This window comes from Delphinus delphis, chromosome 13 (genome assembly GCF_949987515.2).
Source record: "Delphinus delphis chromosome 13, mDelDel1.2, whole genome shotgun sequence".
NCBI classification, from domain to species: domain Eukaryota; kingdom Metazoa; phylum Chordata; class Mammalia; order Artiodactyla; family Delphinidae; genus Delphinus; species Delphinus delphis.
Window position 1 is genome coordinate 6,299,858 of NC_082695.1, and position 17,149 is coordinate 6,317,006.

The 17,149-nt window shown below is 44.4% G+C and overlaps 1 protein-coding gene across 2 annotated transcripts in view; it reads right to left on the minus strand.

Moving 5' to 3' along the window:
* Nucleotides 1-2,120: 2,120 nt before the first annotated feature.
* ATP6V0A2 (ATPase H+ transporting V0 subunit a2) overlaps nucleotides 2,121-17,149 on the minus strand; it is a 35,983-nt gene continuing 20,954 nt past the window's right edge. Inside the window, exons 9-20 of one of the 2 annotated variants that reach the window (XM_060027912.1) lie at nucleotides 16,057-16,269; nucleotides 13,887-14,031; nucleotides 13,474-13,610; nucleotides 12,787-12,974; nucleotides 12,601-12,691; nucleotides 11,451-11,569; nucleotides 9,821-10,031; nucleotides 9,095-9,214; nucleotides 7,432-7,551; nucleotides 5,540-5,657; nucleotides 3,466-3,637; nucleotides 2,121-2,814 (exon numbers count right to left, since the gene is read on the minus strand). In XM_060027912.1, the coding sequence (XP_059883895.1) occupies nucleotides 2,715-2,814; nucleotides 3,466-3,637; nucleotides 5,540-5,657; nucleotides 7,432-7,551; nucleotides 9,095-9,214; nucleotides 9,821-10,031; nucleotides 11,451-11,569; nucleotides 12,601-12,691; nucleotides 12,787-12,974; nucleotides 13,474-13,610; nucleotides 13,887-14,031; nucleotides 16,057-16,269 (1,734 nt within the window). In that variant the 3' untranslated portion in view covers nucleotides 2,121-2,714. Of the gene's footprint in view, nucleotides 2,815-3,465; nucleotides 3,638-5,539; nucleotides 5,658-7,431; nucleotides 7,552-9,094; nucleotides 9,215-9,820; nucleotides 10,032-11,450; nucleotides 11,570-12,600; nucleotides 12,692-12,786; nucleotides 12,975-13,473; nucleotides 13,611-13,886; nucleotides 14,038-16,056; nucleotides 16,270-17,149 lie in introns of both variants that reach the window. The other variant, XM_060027910.1, reaches the window with a different exon arrangement.

A 17,149-nucleotide genomic window follows, 5' to 3' on the forward strand; every position in this document is an offset into this window, starting at 1 on the left:
CATCACCACGAGGACCTCCTTCACCCTTGCAGGCCGAAAGCAAACTCTATTTTTCTGAAGAAATCCCTTGGATTTCTATTTTAGGATGCACACCTGAATGAAAACCGGAAGACGTGGCAGTCGTGACTTTTCGCGTTAGGAAAATAAACAGGTTAACTTAGCATCATCCAGACAACTGAGCATTCTTCCCCTGGATGCTTGCTATCAAGGGCATGAAGTTATGTCTTAAAAACTGTACACATAATAGTTCTACCAAACAGCTTAACAAACAAAACAGAGCAACTGCTCTGGTAACATGACACTGGAACCAGCAGCTTTATATTAAGAAAGAAAATATACCTTTGTGCCTAAAAGACACCATCAAACTGTAATTCTAGAGAGTTCTTTCACAAAAATTAGGACTGACAATCCGTCTTTTATACCATTATGTTCTACAGTACTACATAGGTTTCAGTTGAAAAGTGACTCTTCACCCTCTGTTCTATGCCCTGATAGAGGCGTTCACTGGAATTAAAAAGTGGCCCCCGTGACAACTGCCAATGGGGACAGAAAAGAATTCTAGCAGATGCTGTACGTCTCTTGTTTACTAGTCGGTTAACTAGTCAGTTTACTAGTCAGTTAAAATGGTGGGTTTCCTAAGGATGAATTAGTTACCATCTTGGAGTAAAATAATAAAAATAAGAACTTGTGAGGGACACATTTGAAACCTGGAAGGCATTATTCAGATTTCATATTCACCCAAAAGAAGTGTCCAAGTGCCTTTCTGAAGAAACTTAACGTTGACAGCAGTATCATTTTTTTTTTTGCGGTACGCGGGCCTCTCACTGTTGTGGCCTCTCCCGTTGCGGGGCACAGGCTCCGGACGCGCAGGCTCAGCGGCCATGGCTCACGGGCCCAGCCACTCCGCGGCATGTGGGATCCTCCCGGACCAGGACACAAACCCACATCCCCTGCATCGGCAGGCGGACTCTCAACCACTGCGCCACCAGGGAAGCCCAGCAGTATCATTTTTAAGAGTTTCATCAGCATCATTTTATGTTTGATATTATGAGGGACAGCATCTCATATGAGAGGAGTAGCATGGAATCTTTACTACAATTTAAAAGGTTCAGGGCTTCCCTGGTCAGGCGCAGTGGTTGAGAGTCCACCTGCCGATGCAGGGGACGCGGGTTCGTGTCCCGGTCCGGGAGGATCCCACATGCCGCGGAGCGGCTGGGCCCGTGAGCCATGGCCGCTGAGCCTGCGCGTCCGGAGCCTGTGTTCCGCAACGGGAGAGGCCACAATAGTGAGAGGCCCGCATACTGCCAAAAAAAAAAAAAAAAAAAAAAAAGGTCTAATGTCAGAGTCACAGTTATGTCATGATGTTCAATTCATGCCTCTCAGCAAATAGGCCTTGAAATTACCTGAAAAGATACGCTTAAATTCAGGGCTACCATGATCTTAACTTGTAATGAAAACACCAAACTCTCTACCACCAGCCAAGGTGAAGGAGACAAGCGGGCCTCTTCATGTGAGTTACTCAAAATGTTAAGAAAGCGAAAATACTGCAGGTTTCTTTTTGAAAATAATTATCTAAATTCAGTTACAGTAAAATATGAAAAACGAACATAATTTACAAGAATACAGGACAGATCAAAATGTTCAACAGGACTGACTCAAATGTCAAGTGAAAAGATGAATTTAATCTGAAGATTATATACATTAATGGCTTAGTAAGAATTGGTTTTCAACTGATCTAAATAGTTTTTAAAAGTTTAACTCTAAATGCCTTTATTAGACATTTATTTCGAATTAGTCTGAAACTGAATCATTATAATTATACTGTTCTCAAGGATAGGTGCAACCTCTTCATGGTAAAATACCTTAATTTATATTTTATTATAAAAATATACAAAATCCTACTTTTTATCTTTCCTTCACTCAGTATAAACCCCTTTTGGTTCAGGGAAGTCAGCCAAGCTGGTCACTACGTTCGAATCATATCCATATTACATCGTCTACAGTCACACTGGATTTTAAGGCTCAGTACACAGTTTATCTTCCCAAACATACAATTATCATAATTGGTTTTATGTAAGGATAACAAGAGTCTTTAAAAAAATATACAAGTGGGATAACCATTTGTTGTATGTTATTTTATCCCATTTTCTCCAATTATTATAACAAGACAAAATCGTAGAAACAATTCTACTTGCAATTCTAGATAGCATACGATAAAAAAAGTTTGCATACTTTTAACCAAGCAAAATAAATGTGAATCTTTTGATTAACCATCATTAAATTTTTTTAAAAACTACTTAACTTCAGCTGTTGGAAAATATTATCTGACAACTTCAGGTGACAGAATAACTCTAGTTTTTTTTTTTAAATAAGTTGAAAAGGAATCAAGTATTTAAGACCATTTTCAATTAGCCATTCAAAATTGGCTTCTCTCCCCCAAGACTATATTTTTAAAAATAACTTTAACATAACTTTTGGCATTAACTTATATTTGCTCATCATAAAAACTGAAAGAAATTTATATATCTGAAATTGAGAAACTTTACAAAATTATTTAACATATGAGGAAGAGGTATATCTTACAGAATCATTTGGCTATCTCATAAGGCAGTTAATGAAGATGGAATTTTTCCTATCGTCAATTTAACATAAGGAAATTCTACAACATGATAATTCTCCTTAAATCTGAAAGCTTGTTGGATACGGCAACATGATCATGCCATGTCGTCACTAAACTTCGAAGAAAGTAATCTGAGTGAGAAAGGAACAAATTTGGTGCCTGCACCAACGTAGAATTTGTTCTGAAATTCTACCCTAAAAAAACAAAACAAAACAAAACAAAACCATGTATTAATGAAAGATTCTGAATAACACTTGCTACATTCCTTAAAACAACATTTATAAGTTAAAAAAGAAAAAAGTTCCTGTGCTTCTGAAGTTGCTTCATTCCATACATGCTCTTGGCACAAATACTTTTGCTTAGATAAAATACACACACACACACCGGCCCTTTGCTGGCTTTCTCATGAAGAAAACGCTGACACCTCACGTCACCTCCCACCCTATGGATATACACATGAGTATTGGGAACCTCTCTCTCCCCAGTAACTGGATACACAGACAAGTAATCTGATATACACTGTAAAACATTAAGAAATATGGTTTACAATAAGATAAAGCAACCTGTCAGACCCAAAGTGAACTGAAAGTGTGACATACACAGAATTGTTCAGCAAGCGCAAACTTGCTTTTATGTGTCGGCGACAAAAGCTCAGAAACAAAATACAATTTTAACTCAGGGGATCAGAATACATATCCCAATCCCGGGAAGGGGAGAAGTAGCCTAAATAATATATGTATACGTATACATATCACTGGAACTGTTACACATATATGTACGTACTGGGGGAGTAGGGTGTTAGATTTTTGTTAAGTAACAGTTCCAAAGCTAAATTCCAAACTCACCAGTGGAGGCGGATGGCGTGAAGAAATGCAGAAAGCCCTTCCATGATCAAAAGGATGAAAATGGTCAAAACCGCAAAGAGAGCGATGACTGGGAGAAGCAGCAAGACCCCGTAGGTCGTGTCTACGCGGAGGCCGACCCGCATCAGCATGGCCCACAGCACGTCAGATAGCTCTGCAAGGCAAGCATTTTGCAAAGTTAACTTCTGTTCACCTTCAGTGAGTCACTTCAATTAGCTAGTTAGACTGGGTTTCCTTCTGAAACAATTTTGAATTGTTATCCCTAAAATAAATACACACCCATTTAAGACAAACGTAATCGGCTTCCCACGTAAAAGTTAACCAGCAACTTGATCATCTCAAACACGGAGGAAGACTTGACATTCCAGAGAAATCAGAGCCCTGCCTGCCTGCCAATGAGAGATCCTGACCCAAATAGGGGTCCGGCTGGCTCTGTCCCAACGCAGCACTGGGCCAGGCAGCGGGAAGCTGGGCATCAGTCCTGACTCGGCTACTGACTGACCAGGTGGGTGACCGTGCGCCAGCACCAACCCTCACTGGGCTTCAGTCTCCTCCTCTGTAATATGAAGATGATGGACCCCCTCCCGCCAGCAAGTTCTAGACTTGCGGCTATGCTTACAAAAATATCAATGTAACAACAACAACAAAAACCTCTATCATCTGGTAGTTTTCCCAAGTACAGTCTTTGCACAGTAATGCAGGAGCAGAGCAATGACCGTCCAAAGCATCCTTAAATGGTCAACGGGAAAAATTACAATTGTTCTAGGACCTTTCAAAATTTTTGTCAAAACATTAAAAACTCTCTTACTGTTGGTTATAAATGCACAGAGAAATGAAAAACAAGAGTAAATCTATTCTTAAAACATTAGCAACATTGAGCATTCAATTGCTGGGGGGTTTTGGTAAGAACTTATCAAGGATGCTTTGAACAGCCTTCTTCTCATGTGACTTGGGCTTGGCTGGGCACCTTGACACGGAGTGAGCATCTTCTCTAATGCTTGGCATCCTACTTGGCTGTCCGACTCTTTTCTGAGTTTGGATCAGCTTCTAACACGGTATGCTTTGCACCTTCAATGTCCTGAAATACCTCCTAGAGTTCCTGTGGCACCACTTCTGGGACACCTGCATCTTCTTTCTGTACATCACCAAGTTCCTCTGGCTGCAGATTTCGCCTCTCGAACGGCACCAGTGTCACCACTCCCGTGTCAGCTCTTTCTCCCTAAACTCCAGTTACATTCGATCTGCATTTCACTTCCAGCATATCACTGTTTGTTCCTCTGCTGCACTTCTTCATCTCTGTTGGCCAATTCCCTCGGTTCAGCAATCCGCTTTTAAATGCCATGTGGGTTTACCACCGGCCCACAAGGAGCCAGCACCACCATGCGCCTTGCTATCTGCGCATGAACTGAGCAGCAGGTGCACAGGGTCCAACCACAACAGACTCCGAGAGAAGTGATGCAGCTGGTCTCTGTTCGTGATGCGCGTCTGTGCTATTTACATAGTGGCTTGCGGGCTGAAGGGCCAGCAGTGAAGCCTGCACTTTGCACCCATACACACAATTTTTACTGTAGTAACTGAAATTTCAACCATGTTCTTGGGGGACTGCTGAGACTTAACTAAACGCAGGTAACTGAAATCCACGCATCAAAACTATTAATCAGCATTGTTTTAGAACTTGCTTGACATAACTAGACATTCACACTTGGTAAGGCAGCACTGAATACAATAATAGTAATAACAAAAACAATAATGGTCAGAGCAGAGGGAGCGAAATGCCTACGCCAGATGTTCCCAAGCCTTCTCGGTCCTTGAAGCCCTCGTGTGTCCCAGTGATTTTTTTCACAGCACCCTGAGGCCAAAAGAAATACCCAGGAGACCAGTGCAGTAAGTAGTCAAGTCCAAACAACTTAACAGTCCCTGTTCACATAGTATCTGAAAAATAGTGCCCTTTCCATCAAAATTTTTCAATGTCCCATGGTGCCCCCATGACTTAACCGAGGCGCTGCGGGGCGTCTCGACACAGAGTTCGGGAGCTACAGGTCTAAGCAAAACTTACGTGCGTGAGCCAAACTGAGTGCCCAGAGCCTCAGGTACGAAGCGGTGTTGGAGATGCATCCCAGACAGTACTCGATGGAATGAATTACTTGGGTCATTAATATTTCTCCAAAATTAAACTGAGAGAGATGACACAACATGTGTTAGACTCCACCCGTGACATGCTTACTTCCACAAGCTACAAGTCTGCTCCACTTTCAGGATTACAGTGAAAGGACTGGCTTCTGGAATACTGGTGAGGATGTGCTGGCGTGTGAGGAACAGAGCTCTGCTCACAACTCCGCCACTAACCAGTTCCCCGACCCACAGAGCTCCCGCCCCCTTGTCCCCAGGCCGCGGTCCTGCACGTAAGGCGAGGGTGGCTGGACCAGAACTGTGATGGCACAATGCCCACGGCCCTCAGGCAGCCCAACGAGGTTCTTGAGGTACTCTTAGTCATTACAAAACGTGTAATGAGAAACAGACATCTACCAACCACAAGATTAGGAGACTGTGAACACGTGTGTGTGTTTAATAGATAAGAGCATCTTAATACAAGTCTGACAAGGGGAGATTATAGAAGAGTCCCTGATAGAGAAAACGCTGCAGAACACTGGGCAAGATGGCTCCCACATTCTTTCCAGCTCCGCTTTTTGTTTCTTTATGATCTTAAAAACTTAATTATTAATTGTCCCAAATTAAAACACTAAATTACATAATAATTACAAAAGGTTGACTAAGAAATTCTGTTTTGTCCTCATCGGACAGCCAAAAAAGTTTCCAAGAAAATAAAGCAGACCACAGTAACAGACGTGCTCTGTTCTGTCTGCCAGGACTGTGCTTCCCTTCTCTGGGAGGAACTGTTTCTTCTGCCATCTAACCCTGTATCGCACAGTTGTTATGGGCTGAATTGTGTTCCCCCCAAAATTTGTCTGTTGAAGCCCTAATCCCCAATGTGACTGTGTTTGGATATGGGGCCTTTAAGGAGGTAAGTAAGGTTAAATGAAGTCATAAGGGTGGGGCCTGACCCAATAGGACTGGTGTCCTTATAAGAAGAGGAAGAGGCACCAAAGAGGCACGCACAGTGAAAAGGCCATGTGGGGACACAGCGATAAAGTGGCTATCCACAAGCTTGGGAGAGAGGCCCCAGGAGAAACCAACCTGGCCAACATCTTGACCTTGGACTTCCAGCCTCCAGAACCGTGGGAAATACATTTCTGTAACCGAAGCCCCCGAGTGTGTGGTTGTGGCAGCCCATGCAGACTACTGCAGCAGTCACTGGTCTAGGGATGGCAAGTGACCCTGGCCAGGCCAATCACAGCACTTCCCTGGGATTTTTCCTCATGGTAACAAGCAGGGAAGTGCACTTTTCTCTGATTGAAGAAAATAAGCCCAGTGCTCACTGTGGCCACGGTTCCAACACCAAGGGGCCAACTGGCTTCAGAATATGAGGCAAACTTGCAAAGAAAAACTAACTCAGACTAGCTGGGATTGGAAATCCAAAGCCCCACCCTCCTGAGGCCCACTCTGCCCCATCCTGATGTGGGCCAGCAGATTCCCCTTGAAGCCAGTGTGAATAGGGTCTCTTTCTTACAACTATGGGCAAGTTCTAATGAAGACGAGAGTCTTCTCAAAGCAATGTTCATGGCACCTTAAGTCACTCAGCATCACAACTTGTAATGTTAACACTATAAATCCCACTGTAAGACTGAAACTCACAAAATGTTAACCCAGAATCATTATATTATGATGACAATTGTATGACCAGAACAGCATGTGGAAAGCTTGGAGTAACGGTTGTTTTGCTTTCAATTTTGTTTTCTAAGATGATTCTTATCACTCTCATAATGACGATCATCTCTGTGCAAGCCTGGCTCCTTACCTAACATCACCAACAGTAACTGAAAAGGTTACCTCTTCACACGTCACTTCTCTACAACCATCTTCCATTTGGTTGTTTCCCTCTTCTATGTCTTGGCTTCCCAGCAAAGAAACTTCTTCCTCGCTATCTTTCCTTACAAGTGTGTAACCACTCTAAAAAGACAACCCAAAGAATACAGAGTCAGTGCCTTTAAAATCACAAGGTTGTGGGTCTTCCCTGGTGGCGCAGTGGTTGGGAGTCCGCCTGCCGATGCAGGGGATGAGGGTTCACGCCCTGGTCCGGGAAGATCCCACATGCCACGGAGCGGCTGGGCCCGTGAGCCATGGCCGCTGAGCCTGTGCGTCCAGAGGCTGTGCTCTGCAACGGGAGAGGCCACAACAGTGAGAGGCCTGCGTACCGCAAACAAAATCACAAGGTTGTGACAAAATCAAAGTTAGCACCCCTTCGATTCTTTTAAAAATTCAGCTCTTTAGGAATAAAAAAAAAAGTCCTTTGAAAGAAAATAAGCATATCATACCCACTAGGATGGCTATTGTAAACAAACCAAAAAAAAGAAAATAAATAAGTGCTGATTAGGGTATGGAGGAACTGGAACTCTTGTGCATTGCTGGTGGGAACATAAAATGGCGCAGCCACTGTGGAACGTTTGGTGGTTCCCAAAAAATTAAACAAAGAATTACCATTTCTAGGTATATACCCAAAAGAACTGAAAGCAAGGACTCCAAGAGATATTTATACACCCATGTTCTTAGGAGCATTATTCACAGTACCTGAAAGGTGAAAACAACCCAAGTGCCCATTCATGGATGAACTGATAAGCAAAATGTGGTCTATCCATATAATGGAATATTACTCAGCCTTAAAAAGGAAGGAAATTCTGACACAAGCTACAACATGGAGGAATCTTGAGGACATTAGGTTAAGTGAAATCAGCCAGTCATAAAAGCAGAAACACTATATGATTCCACTTATATAAGGTACCTAAAGTAGTCAACTTCATAGAGACAGAAAGTAGAAGGGTGGGTGCCAGGGGCTGGGTCGAGGGGAAATGGGGAGTTAATATTAATGAGTAAAGAGTCTCAGCTCAGGAAGACGAAAAAGTTCTGGAGACGGATGGTGGGGGTGGCTGCACAACGTGAACGCACGTGATGCCACTGAACGTGCACCTAAAAACGGTTAAGATGGAAAATTTACGCCATGTGTATTTTACCACAATTTATAAAAAATAAAATAAAATGAGAAACTAGACACACAAGAAAACAGTCTGGAAAGAAACTCAACAAATGGTTAACACTGGTTATAACTGAGTAGGAGAAATAGTAGGCATTATTTTCTATATTTTCCACATTTCCTTTAGTTACGTTATTTAAATTAAACAAAAAAACCTTGAAAAATCAAGAGGCAAGAATAAGGAACAAAAATGCTTTATGACAAGCAGTACTGAGGGATTCAGTTCCATCTACTGATAGGTTTGTGGTTCATTACCAGAGGACCTGTCTCCCGTGCCCAGACACGGCAGGCTCTTTGCACCACGCTTCTACAGAACAGGCAACGCGAAAGTTCTCGATAAAGGAAGCTTTGGCTTTTAAATCAGAGTCTGGGACCCCATGGAAGGCATTTTCTTTACAAAACCTCTCACAACTAAAAACAGACTTTGCTCACCATTTACAAACATGCAGCCAAATCCACACTTACCCTGCTGACCCCAAAGCAACTGCGCCCACGGTGAAGCCACAACAAGAAGAGTGGCTTTCCCAAGAAGAGCACAGGGACAGACAACGCTGTGATGACCAGAAGCAGCCTCTGGACGTGCTCCTGTTGGTGCAAAAGGGGAGGAAGCCGGTTAAAACGTGAAGATGTGCTAACAATGTCACTGGTGCACTTAAACTAGTGGAAACCAAGTAAAATGTCTCTTTATTAACAAGGAACATAAAGTAAACGCAAGCTAAATTACATTTGCCAGGGTGCCTTTTCCTTTCGTTTCCTAAACTCACAGCTGACGTGCATGGCGTCACACAAATGCACAGTTACAGAAAAGCCACTTTTGGAGAGGGCCAGCGCGCCGTGGCCCAAGTGCCAGTTCTCTGAGGACCTGGCTTAGTCAGAGGTTGATTTTAAAGAAACTGGAAAAATGGATGGATGGACAGCCCTCAGGAACCCTCCAGTAATACATTCTCTTCCCACCAGTTTTCACGGCTACCGAGGGGCAGCGAGTTTGGAATACACAGTCTGACCAGGGCCCCCGAGACAGCTCTCAGAGCAGGATGGAACCCTCTTGTGATAACACACAGAGGAGCAGAAAGCCCCTCTGTGCCCGGGAGGCCTGTGGAAAGCACCTTTAATCATTCTACTGATGAAAACAAAAAGGCTATCAGGAGGACTTCCTTTGAGTTCTTCACAGTGGAAGACACAACTGCTTACCTGCCCTGGGTAAAGACCACCTGTGTCACTAGCCGGGAATAAAAACATATTAATAAATTCAATCAGAATGCTAGGAGCGACTCTGGAGGTTTCTGCTGAATAAACCAGCCACTTATAGAAAATCATAAAGACAAGGTAGCCAAAGATGCAGAGCATGAAGAGAAGTTCCGGGATGGAAACCAGGTAAATGTTGAACTTCTTCCTGAAATGTCTAGGGAAAAAAAAAAAAAGGAATCGATCAACCCATGAACAACATTGGACTAAGAGAAAAAGGAAAGAGTAAATTAATCTTAAATTCTCTGTGACAAAGTCTATCTCAGCATAACGTCATCTGTCTTACGATTCAGATGTAACCACGAAGAAAAGAAATGTGAAGACAGTAGAGATGACTAGTGTTTCACTGTCAGATCCAGCTAGAGAGAAAAGACATAATTTCTTTCCCCTAATATACCAGCTCTAAGAAACAAACAAAAGTTTTCTAATTTAGAAAATGAAAAAAAGATATGACAAAAATCACCTCTGGAAATAAATATGAATGTACATGTTGCATGTCTCCCTCACTTGAAAGTAAACTCCATAAGGGCAAAAACTTTTTTCTGTCCTCCTCACTGTTCAATCCCTGGTGCCTAGAATAGTGCCAGGCACCTTCTATGTGCTCAACAAATATTTGCTGAATCAATGAAGCTGCCAAAAACCTTATCATCAAAACAGAATTGGGGCCCCCTGGTGGCGCAGTGGTTAAGAATCTGCCTGCCAATTCAGGGGACACGGGTTCAAACCCTTGTCTGGGAGGATCCCACAGGCCATGGAGCAGCTAAGCCCATGCACCACAACTACTGAGCCTGTGCTCTAGAGCCCACAAGCCACAACTACTGAGCCTACATACCACAACTACTGAAGCCCACGTGCCTAGAGCCTGTGCTCTGCAACAAGAGAAGCCACCACAATGAGAAGCCCGCGCACCACAACGAAGAGTAGCCCCCACTCGCCACAACTAGAGAAAGCCCGCATGCAGCAACAAAGACCCAATGCAGTCAAAAATAAATAAATAAAGTAAATTAAAAAAAAAAACAAAAAACAGAATCAAAGGACTTCTCTGGTGGCTCAGTGGTTAAGAATCCGCCTGCCAATGCAGGGGACACGGCTTCAAGCCCTGGTCCGGGAAGATCTCACATGCCACGGAGCAACTAAACCCGTGCACCACAACTACTGAGCCTGTGCTCTAGAGCCCTAGTCACAACTACTAAGCCCATGTGCCGCAACTACTGAAGCCCGCGTGCTCTAGGGCCCACAAGCCACAACCACTAAGCCCGCGTGCTGCAACTACTGAAGCCCGCATCGCCTAGAGCCCACGCTGCGCAACGAGAGAAGCCACCACAATGAGAAGCCAGCGCACCGCAACGAAGAGTAGCCCCCGCTCGCCGCAACTAGAGAGAGCCCGCGTACAGCAGCAAAGACCCAATGCAGCCAAAAATGTTTAAAAATAAATAAAAAACAGAATCATATTAATACAACAAACCACTATGCTGGTTGCCTCTAAGATCCATGTAGTCTACCATCAAGAAGCAAAGTTTAAGAAATAATAAAAACTTGGCTTATAAATACCGGTTAAAAAATAATCTGTACTTACAAGTGGTTAAATATTCCCAGAATGACTCCAAAAGTCATGTGAATAATTCCTAAAATCACAGACATTTTCATTTTGAAAGAGTTCAGAAAAGTGAGACGATTTGTGGCCAAGTTCCAAATCTAAAGACAAAACAAAACCAAAAAAGAAAACTTTAACTTCCTTCAACTGCCTTAGGCGAAAAGTGCTGTTCCTTAAGGAGACTGTTGTCAGGTTTTTTCAAGTTTCCAATTATACTGACAACATTAAATTATACCAATTATGTTTAGAGATGAGAATGCACATTCAGGAGAGAACTACCTTGGAGAGCTCAGATTTGGGAATGCTAGACTTTTGTCACAGTTTTTTTCACTACTGTATCGCATCACTCCAAACCAATTTCGAGGTAGTTTCTAAGCTTTTCTTTTAAGGCTGAGATTCCCCGTAAAGACCCCTGGGTCTAGGGAAATGCTGCCTGGGCCTCATAAGCAGCAGCCTGCTGAGCCGTGTTGGGGGCAGGACAGGGGCAGCCCCGGCCCTGGAGCCACGGCTTCACTTTCCTTCTCCCCACACTTTTTCCCTTTCAAACAACCACCTCAATAAGCACCATGATAAGCCTAAGCTCCCTTTCCACTCTAAAATTCCATACTATTTCTTTCTACATCAAAGGGTAAAAAAACAATTCACTTGTACAAAGAAGATATCGAAGAAACAGTGCACATTACATGGCTCCGGAAGTGCCACTTCTCACTAGAGTAAAACAGGTCAGGAAGTAGGACAGACCGTAGCCCCAGCTCCCTGTGGTCTTGTATTCGGGCACTGACCGTCAGCTTCTTCTGTACAGCAGCCTGACTCAGATCACACAGTGAGCCTCTGGCATCCAGGCAGAAACCCCCAGAGTACCACCCCCTCGCGTACCACCACCTGAACCGTGCTGAACAGTCTGAGAAACCTCTGTGACAGTTAAAGCGAGGTGGCACTGGGAATTCCCTGGAGGTCCAGTGGTTAGGACTCCGTGCTTCCACTGCTGAGGGCACAGGTTCGATCCCTGGTCAGGGAACTAAGATCCCACAAGCCGCACGGCATGGCCAAAAATTTTTTTAAATTTTAATTAAAAAATTAGGTGGCAGCACCGAGGAACCTGAGATAATGGGGAGGCGGGGGGGACACTCACGGGATCGATGCCAAGAGGATAAGGGCCTCGGAACACTCCGGGAACACTGGGATCCAACTGCAAAACCCTGTTGTGCTTGATGACGCTGTCACTGTAACGAAAAGCAGGGTGAGGGCCTCCTGCGGAGGGGGAAGGAGACTCGGAGAAACTCCCCTCCACCTGAGACACTGGCAGCAGGACACTCACTTCCAGAGCATCATCTTCCTCTGCTCCGCTGGGCTGTGACCGGAGCTGTACATGGCAGACACGTTCCACCCGGAGCCAAAGAGGTTGAGCGACTTGGAGAAGCAGTCGTTGTAGATGAGGCCCGTGTACACTGAGAACAGCCCCATCAGCAGGAGGATGTAGCGGCCGTTGAAAAACATCCGCACGATCTGTGGGGAGCGAAGCGGGGCCACCGGGAGAACAAGCCGGCGTGACCGACCGGGTTTGGGCACTTTCTTAACCGCTCCTCTCAGGGCTGCTCAAAAGCAAGCTCACGGCACAGACGCCCCCATCACACAGGGGTGAAGGCCCACCCGCCCCCGCAACCATGTCTCAGGTGGGTTACGGTTACCGCCCAAAACTGAACATTTTTTTTTGCGGTACACGGGCCTCTCACTGTTGTGGCCTCTCTCGTTGCGGAGCACAGGCTCCGGACGCGCAGGCTCAGCGGCCATGGCTCACGGGCCCCGCCGCTCCGCGGCATGTGGGATCTTCCCGGACCGGGGCACGAACCCGCGTCCCCTGCATTGGCAGGCGGACCCCCAACCACTGCGCCACCAGGGAAGCCCCTGAACATCTTTAAATGTCTCTTTTTATAGTTAAACAGAAGAGAATCACTACTAATGCTGCCCAAACAGATATAATGAGCCCGAGTGTTTATGTTTTTACCTCTTGTGACTGACTTAGTCTGGGATGATCTTCATTTAACACCAACAGGAGGGCAAATAAGAACATCACAAAGCCATGTCCAAGGTCTCCAAACATCACGGCAAATAAAAAGGGGAAAGTGATGATGGTAAAGAGAGCTGCAGGAAAAGCAAGCGATTTCTGATTCGCAGCAAAGGCAGAAAATTCTAGTTAATTCAAACATGACCACATACTGTATAATGACCTTGACTTTCTCCCAAATTCTCAGGAGAGAACTGACAGGTTAAAATTAACACTTTATACTAAATAAGATAACAAAACAGTAACAGTGGGCCTATTTTTCCAAATATCTATTATATTCTTATAGGGAAAAAAAGCAGCAGTGATGTATAAAATGTATAAGACACAAAGACTGGCAAATTCAGGCTTCCAACCTGGGTTCACTTCTCGGTAGCTCCCAACCCCGTAGGCATCCACGATGTTCTGAAACCCCTCGGTGAACTTGTTGGTGCGGATGAGAGTCGGGGGTGTTTCTTTTGTTGGGATTGTGTTCATGAATGAGGGGATCGAAGCACCGCTCTGTCTCTTTCACGTGAAAAAAAAGAGACAGAGGAAGAAAAAATTACCACCCAAGAGCTCTTTCAACAAATCTTCGTTGGCTGCCATGGCAAGGCCCTGAGCACGTGGGGAACCACCCGGCTGGAGGTTCAAGTACAGCAGAAGTGACAGGAGGGACTGAGGAAGGCTCCTGGGGGACGTGGTCTTGGAGAAGGAAGAACCTAGCAAGGCTGAGTGGTGGGAAGCAGGCAGGGACAGGTATGCCAAGAAAAAAACAAAACTTTGCCGTACTGACATTTTGGTTTATTCTTGCCTGTTTTTCAGTTTTATGAGGTAATACTGTAGCTGTCTCTAAATTCCTCTTGAACATTTTTAAGAGCTAAACCAGTAAATTCCAGTTGTATGTTGGTGATCCTGGGACTACTTATATATACTCACACACACAACAAGAGTATTAGTCATGTCCCTCAAAACCGATGTTACCTCAATAAATAAGAATCATCTAGAGCTTTAAAATATATAAATAAAATAGATGTCCCATACTCCAAAATAACTAATTTATATATTTCCTTCTTCTCAGCACTGCGTGTTTTACGTTTGTGCCGTAACAGAATTATGTAATGAGACAAAGTGATTAACCAAAATCTCCTATGAAAACTTGTTTCCTTAACTGCCACTTGAAGTTTGTAAACCTGCTATTTCCAGTAAAGAACTAAGATTTTTTTGTTGTTTTTTTATCTTATATTGGAGTAAAGTTGATTTACAATGTTGTGTTAGTTTCAGGTGTACAGCAAAGTGATTCAGTTATACACATACATCTACTTTTTTCAGATTCTTTTCCCATACAGGTTATTACATAGTATTAAGTAGAGTTCCCTGTGCTATACAGTAGGTCCTTGTTGGTTGTCTATTTTATATATAGTAGTGTGTATATGTCAGTCCCAACCTCCTAATTTATCTCTCCAAGAACTAAGTTTTGATACAGAAAAAACCCTCACAGGAACGTGGGAGACTGACCCCATAGCCCAGGAGTGGAAAGAAGCTATTATTCAAAGTTCAGAGGCTGTAAGAGCAGAGGTGGATGGGTTCAACTATATTTAACAAAAAACTTCTGCACGACCAAAGCAAACAAACAGAAACACCAAAAGATAAGGGACAAATTGGGGAGAATATCTGTTCTCGTATCACAGACAACGAGCCAAGGAAATTAATAAGAAAAAGACCAACAACCCAGTAGAAAACGGGCAAAGCATATGAACACAGCATTCACCAAAAAAGTGAAAGTTCAAAGGCTCTTCTTAAACATACAAAAGGATATTCAATCTCACTCAAAATAAGAGAAATGCAACAACTGGCAACATTTGCCAAAACTGATCCAGCAATTCCATGCTGGGAATTTACCCAGAGGTAGGTTTGTGCGTGTCTGAACCGTCAAAGGTCAAGTGCTAGTCACTGCACTGGTATTCATAAAGTTAGAAACCACCTAAATGACCAGGGAACTGGTTCAATAAGCCACGGTACATCCATTCAGCAGGATATTAAATAGCTATTAAAAAAACAGGGAAGTTTTCTTATGAGAAAAGAACAGTATGAATAGCACACAATCTTTTGTGAAGGAAGGGAATTCTCTCCCTTTATATATTCCTATCTGCTTATCTATGATTAAGAAACTCAAAGACGTAAGAGAAGTAAAACAAGGGTTGTCCTTGAGCAGAGGAACTGGACATATGAGGCTCTGGATAGGAGGAAGCCACTTCACTGGGTCTTTTATATTTTTTAATTTTTTTTTTTGACTTTTAAACCATGAGACTGAATTCCTTACTCTAAAGAGCAAATTAAAAATGCCTGTGCAAATCACTCTGCTGCACACCTGAAACAACTGTAAATCAACCATACATCAATTAAAAAAAAAAATGCATGTGCACACAGAGCCTCGAGGGACCGACTCTCCATAATTTCAGTTCAAAAGAGTCAACACGGCGTCCTCTCCTCCTCTATCTTACTTCCCGCGGGGAAGGGCTGGCAGGGAGGGAAGGGCCGCCTCACCGAGCCCTCCTCCAGAGCAAGGCGCAGCTCATGCAGGTCGGCCTCGGGACACCAGACCTCGGCGATGAGGCACTTGTTGGTCACGTCGAAGCTGCACATGTTCAGCATGTGGTAAATGGCTTTCATCTTCTTCACCTGGATGACGCGGCTGTAGACTGACTCGGCGGCTTTACAGAGCACTTGCCTTAAGTAATCCTCGGTTTTGTGAAGCACCTGGGTGAGGACAAACATGGACTTTCAGCAGAGTGTCCACTGGGCACCTGACCTCCTCTGAGGGACTTTCTCCTCAGTGATGGGTGGGGGGGCGAATTCCAGGCACCTGACTCTCTGGGGACAGTTAAGCAAGTTCAGTCCTTCTCCTCCAGGCCCTGGAGCTGCCTTTCCAGAAGGGACCCCAGGACACAGGAAATGGTTAGAAGTCGTGGTCCCTGTGGCGGCATGATGGCCCGGCTGGGTCCAGAGAGCTGGGGGCCTGGTTCTTACCCACTCTCAGCCTCGGCCCAGCTCCCTGTCAAAACCCGTGAGCCACCAACTCCCATCCCATCCCATCCTGCCAAGAAATCCCCTTTCACTCAAGTGGGTCAGAGTCCGCTTCTTGTTACCAAGAGCCCTCGCTGACCTAAGCAGAAATGGGAATTGAAATAGTGCAGGTAAAATTACAGTCAGCACTGTAAATGGGGCTCGCTTGTCCTCTCTGATCAAGAATTACACTCCGGGGCTTCCCTGGTGGCGCAGTGGCTGGGAGTCTGCCTGCCGATGCAGGGGACGCGGGTTCGTGCCCCGGTCCGGGAAGATCCCACATGCCGCGGAGCGGCTGGACCTGTGAGCCATGGCCACTGAGCCTGCGCGTCCGGAGCCTGTGCTCCGCAACGGAAGAGGCCACAACAGTGAGAGGCCCGCGTACCGCAAAAAAAAAAAAAAAAAAAAAAGAATTACACTCTGACAGATCAAAGATGACCAGACTATTCTTTAAAGCCCCATCGTTTAGAAACCATCTAGGTCTCTAACAGCTAAAATAAAACTCCCACGAAGAGGAGGGAGGTACCATTCCAAACTCCCTAAAACACCTTGATTTGTCCACAACCAAAATTTT